Source organism: Ovis aries, chromosome 3 (assembly GCF_016772045.2).
Source record: "Ovis aries strain OAR_USU_Benz2616 breed Rambouillet chromosome 3, ARS-UI_Ramb_v3.0, whole genome shotgun sequence".
Lineage (NCBI taxonomy): Eukaryota > Metazoa > Chordata > Mammalia > Artiodactyla > Bovidae > Ovis > Ovis aries.
The window spans coordinates 14,250,117-14,269,479 of record NC_056056.1 but is presented as its reverse complement, the minus strand read 5'-3'; the positions used below and the strand labels follow the sequence as shown (position 1 = coordinate 14,269,479).

The 19,363-nt window shown below is 51.9% G+C and overlaps 1 protein-coding gene across 5 annotated transcripts in view; it reads left to right on the top strand.

Moving 5' to 3' along the window:
* Positions 1-19,363, top strand: part of DAB2IP (DAB2 interacting protein) — a 209,595-nt gene that overhangs the window by 28,589 nt on the left and 161,643 nt on the right. For 2 of the 5 annotated variants that reach the window (XM_042245750.2, XM_060413806.1), the window contains exon 1: positions 5,070-7,024. The exons of the other annotated variants lie outside the window; for them this stretch is intronic. In XM_042245750.2, coding sequence (XP_042101684.2) covers positions 7,004-7,024 — 21 coding nt within the window. In that variant the 5' untranslated portion in view covers positions 5,070-7,003. Of the gene's footprint in view, positions 1-5,069; positions 7,025-19,363 lie in introns of those variants that run through there. 5 annotated transcript variants of the gene reach the window in all.

The window sequence follows — 19,363 nt, the reverse complement described above, 5'->3', positions numbered from 1 at the left end:
CCCCTTGTTCTCCTACCCTCAATCTTTCCCAGCATCAGGGTCTTTTCCAATGGCTCAGCTCTTTGAGTCAGGTGGCCAAAGTATTGGAGCTTCAGCTTCAGCATCAGGTCTTCAAATGAATATTCAGAGTTTATTTCCTTTAGAATTGAGTGGTTTGATCTCCTAGCGTCTTTTCACTCACCTGGGGTCCCTGTTAAAAATGCCGATCTGTCACCTCTGCTCCAGACCCAAGAACCTACACTTTTTAAAATTCCCCAGACCATTCTTGAACACACCACAGTTTGAGAACCACAGCCCTAAGGTATACTTAGGGAGAGAATGTGGGGTATGGGTTTCAAGAGATCTGAATTCAAGTCTTTTTTTAAAAAATTAATTATTATTTATCTGTCTGCACTGGGTCTTAGTTGAGGCACGTGGGATCTTCGAACTTTTTTTTGCGGGATGCAAGTTTTCTTCAGTTCATCAAACTCCAGCCCCCCGCATTGGGATCACGGAGTCTTAGCCATTGGACCACCAGGAAAGTCCCCTGAATCCACGTCTTGGCTTCACATGTTTTCTTATCCTCATTTTGCAAATGAAGAAACACGTTTAGAGAGGTTAAGAGATATAACAAACACGTCACTCCCTTGAGCTGGTTACTTTCCCTCCCTGGAACGTGATGTTATACCCACTGGGGCAGGGAGTGGGGAGGATGACTGCTCTCTGTGAAGGGCTGTGGAAGTCTCCTGGGTGGATGTCAGGCATTATGGGGCAGGCTCTCGGAGGACAGCAACACCCTGATAAGGCCTCTCCCACCGCAGTGGATGTGCATGGCCACGTGCCCTTGGCTCCCAGGAGGCCCTGAGTGCCATTCGCAACCCCACTCCCACCCCCATCCCTCCAGACATCAAGCCTCTGCTTTCTAGAAGGATTGGAAGATGTTGGATGAAGCCCAGGTGCGCAGATTTCTCAGCCTGGGTGGTGGGGACCCTGGACAGGTGGGTAGGACCTGCTCCACACACACCCTCGTCCTCCTCCACGGACCCACAGTGGCCTCTGATCTCTCATAGAGGAGGTGCTGTTCTCTAACTTCTGGAGGAGGGGAGTTGGGGGGGGGGCCGCCAAGTGTTCACTGGTGTTTTTTAAGTTATTATTTTAATAAAAAATTCTTTGGCCACACCCTTCGGTATGTGAAACCTTAGTTCCCAGACCAGGGATTGAACTTCCACCTCCTGCTTTGGAAGGCAGAGCCTTAACCACTGGCCACTGGGAAAGCCCTGCATTGGGGTTTTAAATTCACTGGAGATCCATCCTTTCCCCTGGAGGGCTACTCTGCTGGTCGGTGGGAAGGTCTGCTGACCTGCAGGAAAACAGCTGACTTGCTGCTGGCTGGACGGGGCTGGGGTCAGGAGGGGTGAGGGGTAAAGGAACCGCCTGCCTGGGCCTTGGCCGAGTCCCTGTCCCAGCCTCCTAGCTCTGCTGTACACAGAGCCCTTGTTCCACTTGATCCTTTTTGATCTCCTGAAAACACTGAATTAGTAAACACGCATTTTATGGACGAGGTCATTGGAGTCCAGGAAGCTGCAGTGACAGGTCCAAAGCTCTCATGTCTGTGTGTGTGGGGGCAAAGGTGGTAAGGTCCAAACTTGAACCCAGGCTCCTTGACGATAGCACACGTGTTTTCTGCACTGTGTCCCATGCCTCATTATTTTCTGCCCCACCTGTTTGGGGCCTTGGTGCCAGAGTCTTTGACTGGGCCACCATGGGGCTGTGTGATCCTGGATAGGGCTGGTCATCCCTTGAAGCTTTGGTTTCCTTGTCTGTAATGGGTGGCTGGGGGTATGTTTAGCTAGATCTCTAAGATTCCTCCCAACTTTGACATTCACAGGTTATACTTCTTTTCTGCATTTCTGGGGGCAGACTTGGGGGTTGCTCATGATGGGCTCAGGGCGTGGGTGAGTTGTTGGGTGGGGTTGGAGGGCAGAGTGCTGCACTGGGGCTTGTTATGAAACCAGTCAAAAGGGCTTTTGTGGGCTCAGTGTCCAGGGCCTTCAGGGAGCTGGGCTGGGGGTGGGGCAGCAGGAAGATGCTCAGGGCTGGGTGAGGTGGCTGACTCTGAACAGTGCAGGAGGGTGATGGTGGGAATGACTGGGGATTGTGGATGGGGGCTGAGGGGGAGCACGGGGCTCTGAGATTGATCCAGCAGCATCCCTCTCTCGGCCCAGGACAACCTTGGCCGAGAGACCAAGAGAAGATCATAGTCTCTCTGTTTCTCTCTTTTTGGCTGTGACACAAGGTATATGGGATCTTAGTTCCCCTACCAGGGATCGAACCCATGCCCCCTGCATTGGAAACACAGAGTCTTAACCACTGGGCCACTAGGGAAGTCCCTGAGAACGTCGTAGCCTCTTGTCCTCCTCCTGAGCCACTACCGTCTCTCCATGGGACATCCCCAGCCTTCCCTTGAGTCCAGCCCCTCTCAGCTGGCGTCTGTGTTGGGACTGTGGGGTTTCCAATTGCCTGCTCTCCATGCCCAGAGCCGTCCCCTGCCCCCTGCATTCTGGCTTCCTAAAGCAGGCCCTTGTCAATTGCAGCCTCTGCCAGCCTCCTGCTCTCAGCTTCTCCTCCATCGTGCATCTTCTTCCCTTCCTGGGGGTGGATCCCTGTCCCCCACCCACGAGATCAAACCCGTAACTCCCTGGCCTGGCCATCAAGTCTCCACGCCCCCTCCAGCTTCCCTCCCTGCCTCTTCTCCCTCTGTTCTTCAAGCTGTCTGCTTCCCGGTCTCCGTCTGTGACTCCTGTATGGTCTTCTCTTTCGGCCACTGCTTCATTGCCCAAATTCTAACTGCCCCTCGGGATCTGGCACAAATGTCACTTCCACTCGGTCTCATCACTCAGGGGTAGCCGTCCCCCTGTGCGGTCCTGGCTTGCAGCGCTTATCAGCTGCCTTGCTTTACACATTGTCATCGGCTTGTCTGTCTCCCAAGATGAGTTCTGAACTTCTTGAGGGCAAGGCCCAGCTCTATCTCTCATCTAGGTGCCCATGGAGTGGGTGGGGCTCAGCGAGGGCCTTTCTTGGTCTGGTAAATGCTCATAAAGCCTTGTGGAGTCGGACACTGGCTTGTAATTGGGCTTGGTTTTTATGCTCTTGGCTCAGAGCGTTTGCCTGCATCCTACTCCCTGGTGCGAACAGGTGGGGGTCCTGTCTGTCTGTGCTCTGGGCTAAGCCGGCTCCAGCCGAGAGATGCACAGAGGCTTTTTGGAGAGGCTTTTCTGCCTCCTTTGGCTCGTTCTTGATCTGCTATTTAAGAAAGTCTATTCTGGCTCTGTGGCATCAAAGACAGAGAGGCCCGGAACCAGGCCTGAAAAGGGTACCTTGTCAGCACCCCCACCTGCAGGCTGAACTGCAGGTCTCAGAGGCGTATAGCCAAGATGCACCTGACTCTCTAGAACTCAGAAGAGTTTGTCAGGTATTTCCAAAGGGTCTGTGAGGTCCTGGGGATTGTCTTGGGGTCCTGAGACACAGTTCCAGAGGCACCCAGGGATCCTGTGACTTTTCTAGGGTTGCAGAGACTGACTGTCTTTGTGTTTAGCAAAGGTCATTGAGCCAGGAGGGGGGCTCTCCTTGATGACGGGTCCCCATTCAGAATGAGGCTTTTTTCCTTCAAAACTCTTGCTTCCCTGCTAGCATCATTTGCTGAACATGGTCATAGGTGGTGGGAGGTGGGCAAGGTGGGCCCAAGGGGAAGAGACTTTGGTTAACACCCACACAGCTGGGCCACATGACCGGGAAGGAGCTCTGTGTCCCCAAGTGCGAAGTCTTCATCTCCTTGTAGGTCACAGTGGCTATTAAAGACCCATCTTGGAGTAAGGTCCAAGGGATGCTGATGGTGCTGGAGGGAGAGAAGCGAGCTTGGTGATGGTCTGGCTTTAGGTTCAGATGCTGCCCAAGTCCCCGGTTAGAAGCTGGCAAGGGCCCTTGAAGTCCCGTCTCTCCCAGCGTGCCTTTGTTACCAAGTGTCCTGTCACTTTTGTTTTCTCCATTCACTGGTCTCCACCCCTTCCTCTACCCCTGGACTGAGCATCCTAGCACGGCTACCTTAGAGCTGACTCTTATCTAGGCCATGCTAGGCCCCACCTCCTCAGAGAGGGTGGGGTGGGAGGGTAGGGGTAAATGAATGGGTAAATGACTGAATGCCTTTCTCAGCAGCTTTGGTGACCCTGTCTGTCACCGGCTGGAGAAGATGTGAACTGAGTCCACCAGGAAACGGCTGTCTGATGCGGGGCAGGGGGACCCAGCCAGACATAATGGAAGCTGGCGCTGGCTGGAGTCGGGATCTGGGAGCCTTTCCCGTCCATCAAAGCTGGCGCTGCTTCCGGGAGGAGAGAATTCCCAAAGGCTCCGCCAGGCCCCCTGATAGGGATCTGCCGGGTGTATGTGAGGGATTTGTTTTTCGGTCAGGAAGTGGGGAGTTAAAAATAGGCCTTCTAATCCCCTGGGTTCGTGTCAGACTTGAGGCTGTGCAGGGCCCTTTGGCTCCATTATCTCACTCGAGTGGCTTGGCGGTGGCTGACGTGGGTAGAGGTCGCACTGCCTGCTTTATAAAGGAGCACGTGAAGGCGTGCGTCCGAGTTCTGCTTGAGGCTGAACCCAGTGTTTGGTGGCAGAACCTAGGTCTGTTCCCTGGCCCACTAATGGCTACGTTCTTTATTCTTGCCAGGAACCCAGCTGAAGTCTAAAGCCAACAGGCGGCAGGAGGGCAGGGGTTGGTTGAAACAATAGGGATCGGTTATTAAGAGGAGCTTCCCTGATGGCTCAACAGTAACGAATCCGGCTGCCAAGCAGCAGGTACAAGTTTGATCCCTGGGTCAGGACGATCCCCTGGAGAAGGACATGGCAACCCACTGCAGTAGTATTACCTGGGAAATCCCAGGGACCGAGGAGCTTGGCGGGCTGTAGTCCCTGGGATCACAAAAGAGTCGGACACAACTCAGCGACTAAACAACAGTTAAGCGAAGCAGCAAGGAAGACTCAGGATGGATCAAGGCCCCAGGCGTTGGGGAGCAGCGGGGGGTGGATCAAGGCCCCAGGCGTTGGGGAGCAGCGGGGGGTGGATCAAGGCCCCAGGCATTGAGGAGCAGCGGGGGGTGGATCAAGGCCCTAAGGGTTGAAGAGCAGTGGGAGGCTGTAAGTGCTGAAGCAGAGGTGTGGGGGGAGGTGGGGTAGCGATGAGAGTGAGGCAGAAAAGCACCCTCAGGACCTGAGATTGAACCCCTTGCAAGTCATAATAAAGGGTGTGAGCCTGATGCTGTAGGCAGTGGGGAGCCATCGAGGATTCCAGAGCACAGCAGTTGCTGCTTTATCAAAAGCGCAGTGCAATGGTGTGCTACTGGCTTTGCTACCTGTGTCCTTTTATGGTGTTTGGTAGAGCAGATTTGGGGAAGGGGGATTTTTTTTTTTTTCTTTTGGCCACACCATGTGGCAAGTAGGGTCTTAGTTCACCTGGCCAGGGATGGAACCCACGCTCCCTGCAGTGAAAGTGTAGATTCTTAATCACTGGATGACCAGGGACGTCCCGGTAGAGCAGATTTTTATTTTGATCCTTCTTTATCCAGAAGACACCCTGCCCCTCCCCAGCTCTCCGTCTGGAACCTGGTGCTATAGAGGAGGGGGAGCCCCATGTTCTGCTGCCTCTGGGTTCAAGGGTAAAGTCTGTCTGAGCTTCTTGGCTTCCTCCTGTTTTTAAGCTCGTTCTCCTGCTTGTCTGTCTGTCTGTCCTCGCCGTGGTGGGAGGAATTAAGGGAGAGGGAGGAGGCGGTGACTGAAGTTGGTGGAAGGCGCTTCTGTCCCGGCCTGATTCATTGAAATTTTACAGGCTGGGCGAGTGCCTCCTGGCCCCTGGCAAGCTCCCAGACCACCAGGCTCTCCTTCCACACATTTTAGTGCCTTTTGTCCTCTAACCCATACCTTTATTGGCTCTTTGCTTCTTCCTCAGGTAGAGGGAGACCCTGACGGGCAGGATGGGAGGTAAACCAGATCTCTCAGAGCGTTGGAAACCCGTCATCCACCCATTTTAGAGTTGGGCAGACAGAGGCCTGGGTTTGTTGGGACTTGAACGCAGATCTCCAGCCCCTTCCTGGCTGCAACACTGCCGTGCTTTTTTCAGAGCCACTCTGCTTCTGGGTTCCAAGCGCAGGGGTTCCCAGCTCTCCATGAATCTTGGTTCTGCAGCTTGGGCTCCTCCCGGGGCTGGGAGCCAGCTGTGCTGAGCCTACGGGTTCCCGGAGAGGGCTCTTGGCGTCGGTGTCGGCTGAGTCACACAGATGAGATCACTGCTCACCTCAGGATGGGGGAGGATGCCAAGGTTTGGGAACTTTCACTCTGAGCCACTTGTCGATTTTCTGTGTGAATATGTGTAAGAAAAACAAACCTGTGGATTTGGACTTTGTACTTGGCCCATGAACTGCAGTTTCTGGGCTGTGCCATCTCTCAGATTCCAGGAGACTGGATCTGTGTCCAGAGCTTGAACCCAGCGTTAGTGTTTGTTCTGCCCCATCCTGGCTGTATGTGAGGGGCAGCACCTTCGTGGGCTGTAGTAATCATTCCTAACAGCTCACACTTTCTATGAGTACTTCTGTGAGCCAGGATCTGGGCTCAAGGCTTTCCAAGTATCAGCCCCTCTGATTCTCACAAGAGACCGGGGAGGTCCTGTTATCATCTCCATTTTGCAGATGAGAAAACTGAGGCCCAGAGAGGAGAAGTGACTTGCCTAAGCTCACCTCGCTGGGAACGGGCCGAGCTGGAGTTTGAATGAAAGTCTTTTCCATTTCGTAGCTTGAGGTGTCAGTCACTGTGCTTTTGTGCCTTCCAGCTGATAGGTGAACTCCTGTGAAAGCAGAAATACAGAGAAATTAGGTGTGATTAGCAGGCAAGGAGCAGGAAGGGGGTGAATGAATGAGGAGTCCTAGACTGACATCATTCCCCATATTCCTCTTCCAGCACTGGCCTCAAGCTGTCAGAGATGAGAAACAGAGGAGAGCAGGTATGGCTGTATCCAGGCTCCAGGAGGGAAGGGCATGTTAGAAACCATGGTCCCACAGACAACCAGTCCTGGGCCTGTCTCTTTTCACCCCCTGTAGCTGTTGGCTTTTTCAATGTCGATGTTCATTCCTTTGTCATCCTCCTGCAGAAGGTGCCTTTAAGGCAAGATGGTTGCTGGGGGGCATTTCCCTTTGAGTGGAATGATTGAGGCTATGTTGATTCAGATTTGGGATAGAGGTCTATTGTTGGATGCTAAATCCTTGGGGCTTGGGGTGGAAAGTGGAGAAAGGGCCAAGCAGCTTGTTCCCACCCCAGAGGGGCCTGGTATTGTGGAGAAGCTAAGGGTAGGGGTTAGTCTAGGATCCATTCAACAGTCCTGGGTTGGAGTCCTGGCCGCTGCACCTACCAGCTGTGTGGCCTTGGACAAAGTTGCCTCGCTTCTCTGATCCTCGGTATTCTCATCTGTACATGTTGTGGGGGTGAAACTAGGCTTGAAGCTAGAGAACACAGCGCAATGTCTGTACCTTGTAAACACTTAATAGAGGCTAGTGTTATTTATGTACTTATTTTTTTGGCTGCTCTGGGTCTTCGTTGCTGCACATGGGCTTTCTCTGGTTGCGGTGAGTGGGGGCCACTCTCTACCTGTGGTGCTCCAGCATCCCATAGCGGAGGCTTCTCTTGTGGAGCACGGGCTCTGGGGTGTGCGGATTTCAGTAGTTGGGGTGTGTGAGCTCAGTAGTTGTGGGCAGGGGTTTAGTCGCCCTGCGGCATGAAGGATCTTCCTGGGTCAGGAATCGAACCTGTGTCCCCGGCATTGCAAGAAGGATTCTTCATCACCAGACCACCAGGGAAGCCCAGTGCTAGTGTTTTTGCTCTTATCACTATTCATATTAGCCTTGTTACTGGGGACCTTCTCAGTCAACTTTGCGTTGGTCTTGGGAAACTCGGGCTAATCCCTTTTTCCAGGACTTACTGACTCTGGTCAAGGCAATTCTGAGTATGTAAAAGTCTGATTTAAAATGACTGTATGAATTACTTATTTGTTTTTTCTTTTAAAGGTACAAAGTGACAAATTGGCCAAACAATAAGGTTTTTTTTTTTAGCATTCCCAAACATTTTTAGAAGTCATTGCCATCTTCCTAAATTCCATATATATGTGGCTGAGTAATACTCCATTGTGTATATGTACCACAGCTTGCTTATCCATTCATCTGCTGATGGACATCTAGGTTGTCCTGGCTATTATAAACAGTGCTGCGATGAACATTGGGGTACATGTGTCTCTTTCAATTCTGGGTCATAAGGTAGTTCTATTTGCAATTTTTAAGGAATCTCCACTGTTCTCCATAGTGGCTGTACTAGTTTTATTGCTTGCAGATTTTGGATCGCAGCCATTCTGACTGGTGTGAAGTGGTACCTCATTGTGGTTTTGATTTGCATTTCTCTAATAATGAGTGATGTTGAGCATCTTTCATGTGTTTGTTAGCCATCCGTATGTGTTTTTAAGTGCGATACAGGGATGATTAGAGAAAGGGGATGATGGGGAAAATAGCTTTTTAAAGTACTGAAAGTCTATCTTGCATGGCATTCACATTACACTCGAGCTTGTTTTTGCTGGTTAAGTCACTGAGGTGAGTGTTTGTCGAAGGAGCTCTGCTGGGTGAGGAGGGTGTGTGTGTGTATGTGTGAGTGTGTGTGTGTGTGTGTGTGTGAGTGTGTGTGTGTGTGCGTGTGTGTGTGCATGCTCGGTCATGTCCGGCTCTTTGTGAGTCCGTGGACTGTAGCCTGACAGGCTCCTCTGTCTATGGGATTTCCCAGACAAGAAGACTGGAGTGGGTTGCCATTTCCTTCTCCAGGGGATCTTCCTGACCCAGGGATCAAACCTGTGTCTCTCGTACCTCTTGTGTCTCCTGCATTTGCCAAGTGGATTCTTTTCCCCTAGCGCCATCTAGGAAACCCAGGGGTGGGTGGAGAGATTCAAATCAGTGTGAGGTCCAGCTCCTCCCTCCCTTCTGAGAGCCTCTTGGTCTGTTCCTAGGGAAAAAGCATGCCTAGTCTTTGGAGAGGCCACAGGTTGGTGTGGGGAGGGTGAGATATCAGGAGGGCTTTCTGGAGGAAATGGTGCTGGAGGCGGCTGCACTGGTTTCTGTAAACAGAATTGCAAAATCACTTCTCCCAGGCTTGCCTGGTTCTCTGAGACAACCCTGCAGCCAGGTCAGCTGGGAGGTCCCAGGCCTGGCAGTCAGGACAGTTGGGGAGTGAGATGTCCAATCCCTTCTGTTTCCCTGTTTAGACCTATCCATCCCTAGAGCCCCTTTGTCTTGGGCATGCCTGTAGAGAGGGAGTGGAGGCTTATGCATGAAGATTCTGGTCTGAAATCAGAGCTATATTTGTCACTTCCATTGTGTGCCCTCAGGCAAGTCATTTCGCTGCCTGTGCCTCAGTTTCCCCATCTATCTTACGAGGATAATAGTGACCCTCAGGTAACCAAGTTGCTTTGAGGATTGGTGAGGTCATGCAGGTAAAGTGCTTATCATGGAGCTGGTGCAGGGTAAGCGCCTGTCATTAAAAGCTGCTGTCTGCCTGCTGTTGTTTTTAGCACAGGACACACCTCTCCACCCTCGCCTCTCCCCTCCACTGAGTTCCTGTTGTTGACATCCTCCTCACCATCTAGCTCAGGGATTTTAAGTATTTATATCCTTGCTGGAATTTCTCTTTGCATTGTCTAGTTAATTACCTAATTGAATGAAGGCAAACAATTTCGCTTCGCTTCCTTTCCTGTGGAAGTGCAGGAAGCGGCCGGTGCCTTCTTTTCTGTGATTGAGACGATTATTGAAGTATTTGATGATGATGGTGACGCCTTTCCCGCCTTGAGAGGTCCTCTCCCTCTTAGAATAGCTTCTTGACCCTGTAAATCAAGCTGTAGCCACGTGCTTGGGAGGCATACATCTTGTTGAGGATGTTGATGGGTTTGGCCGCTGTTTCTTTGGGTGCCAGCATGCTGTTTTGGCACCTTCTTGCCCATTCCAAGAGGGATAGTTGATAAGACAGCTTTTTAAAAATATTCAGAACTAATGACCTATGTACATATTTGGGGAGGACTGGCTGAGGGAGTATGCATCAAAACCAAGGCCAGGGAGAAGGTGTCCCATGGCAAGGAATCGCTGACTCTTCACTCCTACTGATGTTGGTGGCATTGGATTCTGCCCTGCCCCTAGTGGCTCTGGGGTGGGGAAGTACAGTGATTAAGGTCATTTTTTGTTTGTTTGTTTTGGCTGTGCCGTGCAGCTTGCAGGATCTTAGTTCCCCGATCAGAGTTTGAACCTGGTCCCCAGCAGGAAACGTGCTGAGTCCTAACCACTGGACCACCAGGGGATTTCCAAGGGCATGGAATCTGAACTTGATGTGCTGGGGGCTTCCAGTCCCTGCCCTGCCACGTGGTAGCTGCGTGAAATGGCACAGCTGCTTAACTCGTCCTTGGCCCTAAGGTGAGGGTACCATAAATCCCATTTCATAGGAGTTGTAAGAATCATTCTACCCACAATGCTGGCGCATGTAAGTATTCATATGAGTAAGCTGGTATATTCAAGGATCTTAAAAAAACCGTACCATGTTCTTTACCCCAAGACCCTCCCCATCTGTCTTACCTTGTTCTTCTCCAGATAATAACCATAACCGGCAGGCCTGGGCCTCTCCCTACCTCTAGTCTCCCTACCTCTAGGCTCCTGCCAGGCGGTTCCCTCTATTTAGAATGTCCTTGTCCTTGCCCTTCCTTGTTCCTTCAAGACTTATCTCAGGTACTGTGCCTACATGGCATTTTCCTAGAGTTCCCCAACCAGTCCCCCTTAAATGCCCTGCTATATCCTTGTTATGCCTTTTATCTGCAGCTGTCATTGACTCAGGTATGTTTCATGGAAAGGCAGTCTGGAAGATACTTGGTAGAAAAGGAGTTTTGGAAAAGGCTGCATACTTGATGCCCATTCGTACAGCACCAATCCACACTTGCAATTTTAAAGGCTCTGAGAAGTTCTGCAATGCAGAAACCTGCTGGACTTTGCTTGCCCCAGAATTCTCCAAACCTCTGACCTTAGGACACTTTCTTCTTCTTTTTCTTTTTTTAAAAATATTTATTTATTTATTTATTTTCGCCTGTGCTGGGTCCTCGTTGCTGGTTGGACTTTTCTCCGGTTGCGGAGAGAAGCGGCTCCTCTCTAGTCGTGGTGCACGGGCTTCCCGTTGCGGTGGCTTTTCTTGCTGTTGAGCACAGGCTCTAGGGTGCATGGGCTCCAATAGCTGTGGCCTCCAGACTCTAGAGCACAGGCTCAGTAGTTGCGGTGCACGGGATGAGTTGTTCTGCAGCATGTGGGACCTTCCCGGGTCAGGGATCGAACCTGTGTCTTCTGCATTGGCAGGCAAATCCGTCACCACTGAGCCAACAGGGAAACCCTAGGATACTTTCTTCTCGGAATACCTGTTGACCAAGCTTTGTGACCTCCTCGGGGCATGTGGCCTGTTGTAGACATCTAAAAGTTACTCAGTCGTGTCCGACTCTTTGCGACCCCACAGACTGTAGCCTACCAGGCTCCTCTGTCCATGAGGTTTTCCAGGCAATAGTGCTGGAGTGGATTGCCATTTCCTTCTCCTGGGGATCTTCCCAACCCAGGGGTTGAACCCGGGTGTCCTGCATTGTAGACAGATGCTTTACCGTCTGAGCCACCAGGGAAGTCCAGTTTGATGCTATCTCTCCATTTTACAGTCAAGGAAACCAAGTAACTGGTCCCAGCTAAACCTGTGTGCCCCTCCCTCACGCCCTGGATCAAGTGGTGAGGTTCTTTTTGTGGGTGTTCAGGGCCAGGTGGCAAGGGAGGGCTGACTGTGACCTGCTCTCAAGGGCCTTTTAGCCTTGTTGAAAGGGTGTGATGGACACGTGAACTAGAGAGAGGTTAACTGCCAAACCATACATCCCTGAGCTGCTGTGTAACCGGAGCCCGGGTGCTGGCCTGCCTGAATCTTGGCTAAGGAAGGCCGTGAGAGTCAAATGTCCTCTGAGAACCTAGCAGAGTCCCCAGCGCTGGGGCCCCGGGACTCGGCCACACTGTCTCCCACCTCAACCACCGGGAATTCCTGGGACTCCATTGCGCTCTAGCCCCGACGGGGCACAGTCAAGGAAGGGGAGAGGAGCCAGCAAGGAAGAGAAGAGCCTTCTGTTTACCAATGCACACTGCCCCCTTCCTTTCTGGGGGAAAAAATACTTTCTTTTCTAGTCCTCTTTTATTATCAGACATTCTCAGGGGAGCAATTACCTGACAGTGGGAATTATCTGCTGTCTTTATTCGAGTGCCTGTCTGCTGAAATTCCTTCTTGGAGCAATTGATTTTGATAATTCAGAGGTGCTGAATATTGTTTTAGGAGAGGGTGCCTGCGCAGAGGCAGGGGGATGCCCAGGAAGGCGTGGGTGGCCAGCGGAGAGCCGCTGGTGATGGCTGTGATGGGGGTGGGGCAGAGACAGCAGATAACGCAGTTCTTGCCTTTGAATTTGTCCTGTCTTGGGTTGAAGGTGTGTGGGTTGCACGGGAAGTCACTTGACTGTGGAAACTGGGGCAGGTTTACTGTAGGAAATGAGCTGAGAGGCACATGTCAGGTTTGGTCACCCCTCACCGTAGGGGTTTAGTCCTGGGCATTGGCCCCAGCCTGACCCTGATGCTGGCTGTCATCCTCTGGTGTCCCAGAGGGCCAGGGAGGTAGCAGCGACTCCTAGGAGAAACTTGAAGGAGAGCAGCTGCTGTGAATTGGCCTGACCTTTCCTCTGGGCAGCCCGAGGTGCTGACTCTGGACCCTGTTGCCTAGGGCACCGCTGTCCCCTGGGCAGGGAGGGCAGGTCAGGGCACGTGTTTTGTGGGGATGCTGAGAAGGGCATGAAGGGAGGACCTCAGTGTTATCTGCTCAGTGGATGAAAAAGGCAAGTGTGGGGACTCCCTCCCAGAAATGGCCCCAGCAAATGCCCAGAAAAGGCCCAATTTCAAGTGAGTTGAAATTTGAAATTCTAGCCTGGGCTAGAAGGTTACTCAGATTTTTCTCACCCAGGGGCTTTGATGAGGGGGCGGTGCTCTGCTTCTCTGCTGCAACGGGAGTCAGGGAAGAGGGTCTCTAGGAAAAATTGGGGCACTGGCCCCAAAAGAAGAGGGAAGAAGCACAGGCGAAAACAACAACAAGCCCAGAAACACGACGCCCATGTCATGAATGGTTAGTAAGTTCAGTGGAGTTTTATAGACACTTTTTCCCTCCAGAGAGGGAATTTACATCGAGGCCCATCCTCTCCTATAACAAAACCAAGCAGACTCTGGGCGTTGCCAGGGGTCTGAAGCCACAGCTTGGCTCAGCCGAAAAGAGCGGCGTGATCAGTTAGTGAGGGATGCCTGCACCTTGCTGGAGGAGGCAGGGCTATGTGTACCTTGACAGCCTGTGTGCCATCCCTATCGGGTCGGAGCTTCGGTGTTACAGATGTTTTTAAGGCTTGAGAACAACTAGACTGAAACTATATCATGTTGAAAGACTCCTGCAAACTTTAAAGGTCCAATTACAAGTCCTTGGAGCCCTTTCTGGCCGGATATAATGCTATCTTACAGAGCCAACAGATAAATTACCATGTGATGGGAGGAGATGAAGGGTGATTGTGGGAAGGTGTGGCTCCAGGGGGCCCTTCTCGTTCTTTGACCATCACAGTAGTGAGCGGCAAGCCTCTGCCTAGAGGGACACATATTTATTGACTGCCAGGCACTGATTTAGTTTGAGTGCCTACTGTTTACCAGCTTGAGAACTGGTGTGATTTCAGGAGCTTTTCTAAACCAGCTCTTGTGCCTGAAATTCCACCATTAGAGATTGCCTTCTTTGGGTTAAACATTGCCCTTTCTAACTTAGGTGTTAGCTACTAAGGGGATGCTGAGTGGGGATCTCACTTTCTCTAAGCCCTCTCTGAGCTGGAAGTTATTATTTGGAAATGTGGAGCTAGAGAAGGTAAACAGGGGGCCAGGACACGACATCAGGCTGGTGGTGGAAGTCAAGATTTGCACGTCATTTGTCACTATGCCTACCCCACCCTGAGTGCTAAACTTAGCAACAGTCAAAAATTTAAGTCACCAAATCGTTTTTAGTGGCCATTGTTTTCCGAGTTTGGATCCTAAGGGCAGAATGAGAACTGGGGGTCCTTCCCGCCTCCGGTCCCTTCTGCTCTTCTGGATCTTTCCGCTCAGATGGGCGGCTCCTACTGTGGCTGCCCTGGCCAGCTGCTAGAGGAAGTTGCTGGAACCGCCCTCCCACTCTTCCCAGCTGGAAGAACAGTTGTCCGCCCCTACCTGGTCACCTTCTGGCCCCTAGGGACCCCTTCCCCAGTGACAAATATCCACCACTGAGCAGTCAGAAGACGTCGACCCTCCTCCGACCCCACTGTTGTTGTTCTAGTTGCTAAGTTGTGTCCAGCTCTTTGTGACCTTGTGGACTATAGCCCGCCAAGTTCCTCTGTTCATGGAATTAACCAGGCAAGAATATTGGAGTGGGTTGCTATTTCTTTCTCCAAGGGATCTTCCCTACCCAAGGATAGAACCCAAGTCTCCTCCATCTCCTGCACTGGCAGGCAGATTCCTTACTACTGAGTCGCCTGGGAACACCCTCCACCCCCGACCCCGACCCCATACAGTGGTTTAAATATCTGTGGGCTCTGGGGTCTGGCTGGGTTTAAGACCAGCTGGATGACTGTACAGACTTTGCGGTAAAATGGGATAACAGGGATAACAGTACTAACCCCAAAGGATTTATGGAAGTGTCATTGAGATAGATGATCACATCCCTAGTTCAAGGCCTGGCATACATGTAAAAGAAACCCAATATGATGATCATAATATTATTAGTGCTTGGGGCCTCAGCCAGCCTTCCAGGGGTGGGCACCAGCCTCCAGCCACCATCCCAGACACACACCTCCTGGCCCTTCTGACCCTTAGAAGGTCCTACCCTGGATACCTCCTCTTCTCAGCTACCAGCTCTCACCAGGGAGCCCCATTCGTGCCCACGGTGTCCACTACTCCTGAACCTGGACTATGTCCATCCCTGGTGGTGAGTCTCTTACTCGGGAGCTCCTCCCCCAAGTTCCAGACGGAGAAGTGATTTTACCAGATGCTCTAGAGGTGCATCAGTTAGTCCAGTGAGGAAGTCCTTTCCTTTCCACTAAAACCACTTCCTCCCACTCTCATCACCCGTCGCCCACCCCGACCTCCCCCTTGCAGGTGAAGGCTGTGCTGACCAGCAGCCCTGGAGCCAGAGAAGCCTTGCCTGGTGCTTCACCTCCCTTCCCTCCTTCCTCCTTCGTCAAAGACCAGGAGCTCCCTTGGCTCCAGGTTCTTACCTCCATCCCCGCCCGTACTGTCCACTAGGGGACACGCCGGCCACAGCCTCCTGATGCCCAGCCTCCCCTGCATCCTGCCTCCAGGGGACCTTTCTAAACCTCGATCTGATGGAGTCGTTCCCTCTGTCTCAGGGGCCTCTGCTTCCCATCTCTTTGCTTGGAGGTGATATTTCCACTTCTCAGGGCCAGGGCTGCTGGAGGATTGAGCAATGGTGTGGGTTGAAAGCAAAACAGAGGTGGACAAACTAATAATTAACAGATGTCAATTGTGAATTGCTTAAAAATGCCACCAGCGCCGCACCCCCCTCCTCTGGCGAGGGAGGAAAAGCACCCTGTCGCTTGGCCCCTTGGGAGTGATTGATTCCCAGCCAGCTTGGGACAGGTTTGGCAGAGAATGTGACAGGTACTGTGGGGTGTGGGGGGGAAAGGAGGGGCGGGGTAAGTGCCACTGCCAAGGCCCCTGGGCTTTGACTTACTGTGCTTCCCAGGGCTTTTCTTGGGATGAAGAGAGTGGCTGCTGAATTAAAGAGGAAGATCAGGAGAAGGGGACGACAGAGGATAAGATGGTTGGATGGCATCACTGACTCGAGGGACATGAGTTTGAGCAAGCCCTGGGAGTTGGTGATGGACAGGGAAGCCTGGCGTGCTGCAGTCCATGGGGTCGCAGAGTCGGACATGACTGAGCGACTGAACTGAACTGAGGGACTGGTGGTCCGGTGGTGAGGACCGCGCACTTCCACTTCGGGGAGTGCAGCTTCATCCCTGGTTAGGGAACTAAGATCCTGCATGCGAAAATGTGCCAAAGGGAAAAAAAGAGAAAGATCAGAGAGGCAATTGGGGAGAACGGTGAATCTGTCCAGAGTCGCGGCTCCGCAGTTTGACCCAGACCCAGGCTGCCGTTCTCTCTCCTGGCTGACGCTTCTCACTGGACTCCCCTGTTTGCCCTCCTTGCAGTCTCATCTTTACTCGGTAACCAGTGTGCATGCACTTTTCTGATTTAAGGTAGACTGGTTCAAGTTGCTTTCAGCTCCCACTGCTCTCAGAGCCACGGGTAACCTGCCCTTGGCTCCCAGGTCTTGCTGACCTGTCCCGGCTCACCTCCCCTTCCCCATCTTCCTCACTGCTCTTCAGCCCCACTGGCCTTCCCTTTGGTTTTGTCCACCTCTGGTCCCCTCTCCTCCTTGAAAGGTGCCACTTCAGTGCTCACTGGAAATGATCCTTCTCTGGAACCGTGTGTCTCATCGAGGGTGACCCCTCCCTCACCCCATTAGTCTCTGTCTCAATACCTGCTATTTCCTCTATTACAGACATCACTGTCTTAACTGACATGTATGTATACCCATGCCCGTGTGTGTATATTTATAGTTTCTTAGTGCTTACTCCTTGGAAGAAAAGTTATGACCAACCTAGATAGCATATTCAAAAGCAGAGACATTAGTTTGCCAACTAAGGTCCGTCTAGTCAAGGCTATGGTTTTTCCTGTGGTCATGTATGGATGTGAGAGTTGGACTGTGAAGAAGGCTGGGTGCTGAAGAATTGATGCTTTTGAACTGTGGTGTTGGAGAAGACTCTTGAGAGTCCCTTGAACTGCAAGGAGATCCAACCAGTCCATTCTGAAGGAGATCAGTTCTGGGATTTCTTTGGAAGGAATGATGCTAAAGCTGAAACTCCAGTACTTTGGCCACCTCATGCGAAGAGTTGACTCATTGGAAAAGACTCTGATGCTGGGACGGATTGGGGGCAGGAGGATGACAGAGGATGAGATGGCTAGATGGCATCACTGATTCGATGGACGTGAGTCTGAGTGAACTCCGGGAGTTGGTGATGGACAGGGAGGCCTGGCGTGCTGCGATTCATGGGGTCGCAAAGAGTCGGACACGACTGAGCGACTGAACTGAACTGAATGCTTATTTTTGTGTGTTTCCCAGGACAGAAAGCCCAAGCAGACAGGCTCTCTGGCAGGTTCTGGTATATAGTAAGTAAAAGTCGCTCAGTCATATCTGACTCTTTGTGACCCCATGGACTGTATAGTCCATGGAATTCTCCAGGCAAGAATACTGCAGTGGGTAGCCATTCCCTTCTCCAGGGGATCTTCCCAACCTGGGGACTGAACCCAGGTCTCCTGCATTCCATGCAGATTCTTTACCATCTGAGTCACCAGGGAAGCCACTGGTACATAGTAGGTCCTCAGTAAATATTTGTCAGATGAATGCATGATGGGTAAGTAGAGACCTCAAGAGAGGCAGGCTGTTGCCTAGGATGACCAGTCGTCTTGATTTGTCCAGGAATGGCAGGGAAAGGGCTCCTGGGGCTTGGGATTTTCAGTTTTAAAACCAAGACAGTTGCAGGGAAACTGAGATGAGCTGACACCCTGGGCCCTGCCCAAGTGCCCATCCCTGGAGGACTGTGATTTTCGAGGTCCACATGTTTTTTAATATTCATCGTCTTTAGGAGACCAGGGCAGATGCATTCCGAAGGATGGTACATGGAAGTCTGGGGGTGTGCACAGGGGGTGCTGGGCAGGTGGGCTGCCACTCCCCGCCTGGCTGCTACGGGCCTCACCTGAGCCTCATGCCATTCCTGTTTAGCTTGTGGCCAGCTCCTCTCACCCCATCTTGGCAGATGCGGTTGACTTGACATGCTCAAGGTCAGCTGCAGGTGGCCAGGCCAGGGGCCCTCTCTAACAGCAGGGCTGGATCACACATGTATTAGTTTGCTAGGGCTGCCAGAAAAAATACCACCAACAGCGTGGCCTAAACGATAGAAATTTGTTTTCTCATAGTTCTGGAAGCTAGCAGTCCACGATCAAGGTGTGGGCAGGCTTTGTTCTCCTGAGGCCTCTCTCCTAGGCTTGCAGGTGGCTGCCCTCTCTTGCTGTCTCTTCACCTGCTTGTTCTCTCTGCACTTGGGCTCCTGGTTTCCCGTTTCCTCTTAGAAAGACACCAGTCAGACTGGACTAGGCCCCACCTAGATGGCCTCATTTCAACCTAGTCACCTTTGAAAAAAATCCTCATTTCCAAATACAGTTACATTCTGAGATACTATGGGTTGGGACTTCACATGTGAATTTTAAGGGAACACACATTAGCCCATAAGACCACCCTCGGCCTGAATGACCCCTCCCAAATACGACCTCGAGGGTGGTGGTGTCAGGCTGGAGGAGCTTCACCCTAGACAAGAGCCTTCCTCTTCTGGGGGCTGGAGGAGCCCAAGGGTGGGTTTTCCGTTTGAAAATTCTGCCTTTGCCTCACCTCTGCACAGCTTCTTTCCATTTCTTCCATGTTTGCATATTCTCTCAAGAGAGAAACCACCACGGTTCTTTCACCTGCTTGGGGCCAAAGCAGGTTGGTTTTTCTCCAGACTGCAGTCCCAGATCCTCAAAGCTTGGGGGCGGGTCCCTTCTGGTACCGCCAGCCTCCTGCTCACCTCAGCGTCTCCTCCTCCTTGGAGCAGCTCTTCTAGGCTAGGTGGGCTCCCTGCCGCTGTGCCCCAGCCCCAGCTAGCCTGTCCCGAGAAGGAGTCCTGCCCCGGGCGGCCCCAGGACTTGGCCACAATCTGACATACTGTAGGAATCCCAGGGCTTGAGGAGACGCGGAAGGAAGGTGCGTGGGGAGTGGGCTAGTGTGGCTGCCGAGGGTGCTGGAATAGACTGTCTACAGCCAAAGGTATACCGTATTCTAGGTGACCTTGGACAAGTCAGGGCGCTTCTCTGAGCCCTGGTTTACTCATCTGTAAAATGGAGAGGTAATACAGTTGTTGAGAAAGCGAAGTGACAGGAACACATTTGAAGGGTTTCATACGGATGTGAGAGTTGGACTATAAAAAAAAGCTGAGCACTGAAGAATTGATGTTTTTGAACTGTGGTGTTGGAGAAGACTCTTGAGAGTCCCTTGGACTGCAGAGAGATCCAACTAGTTCATCCTAAAGGAGATCAGTTCTGGGTGT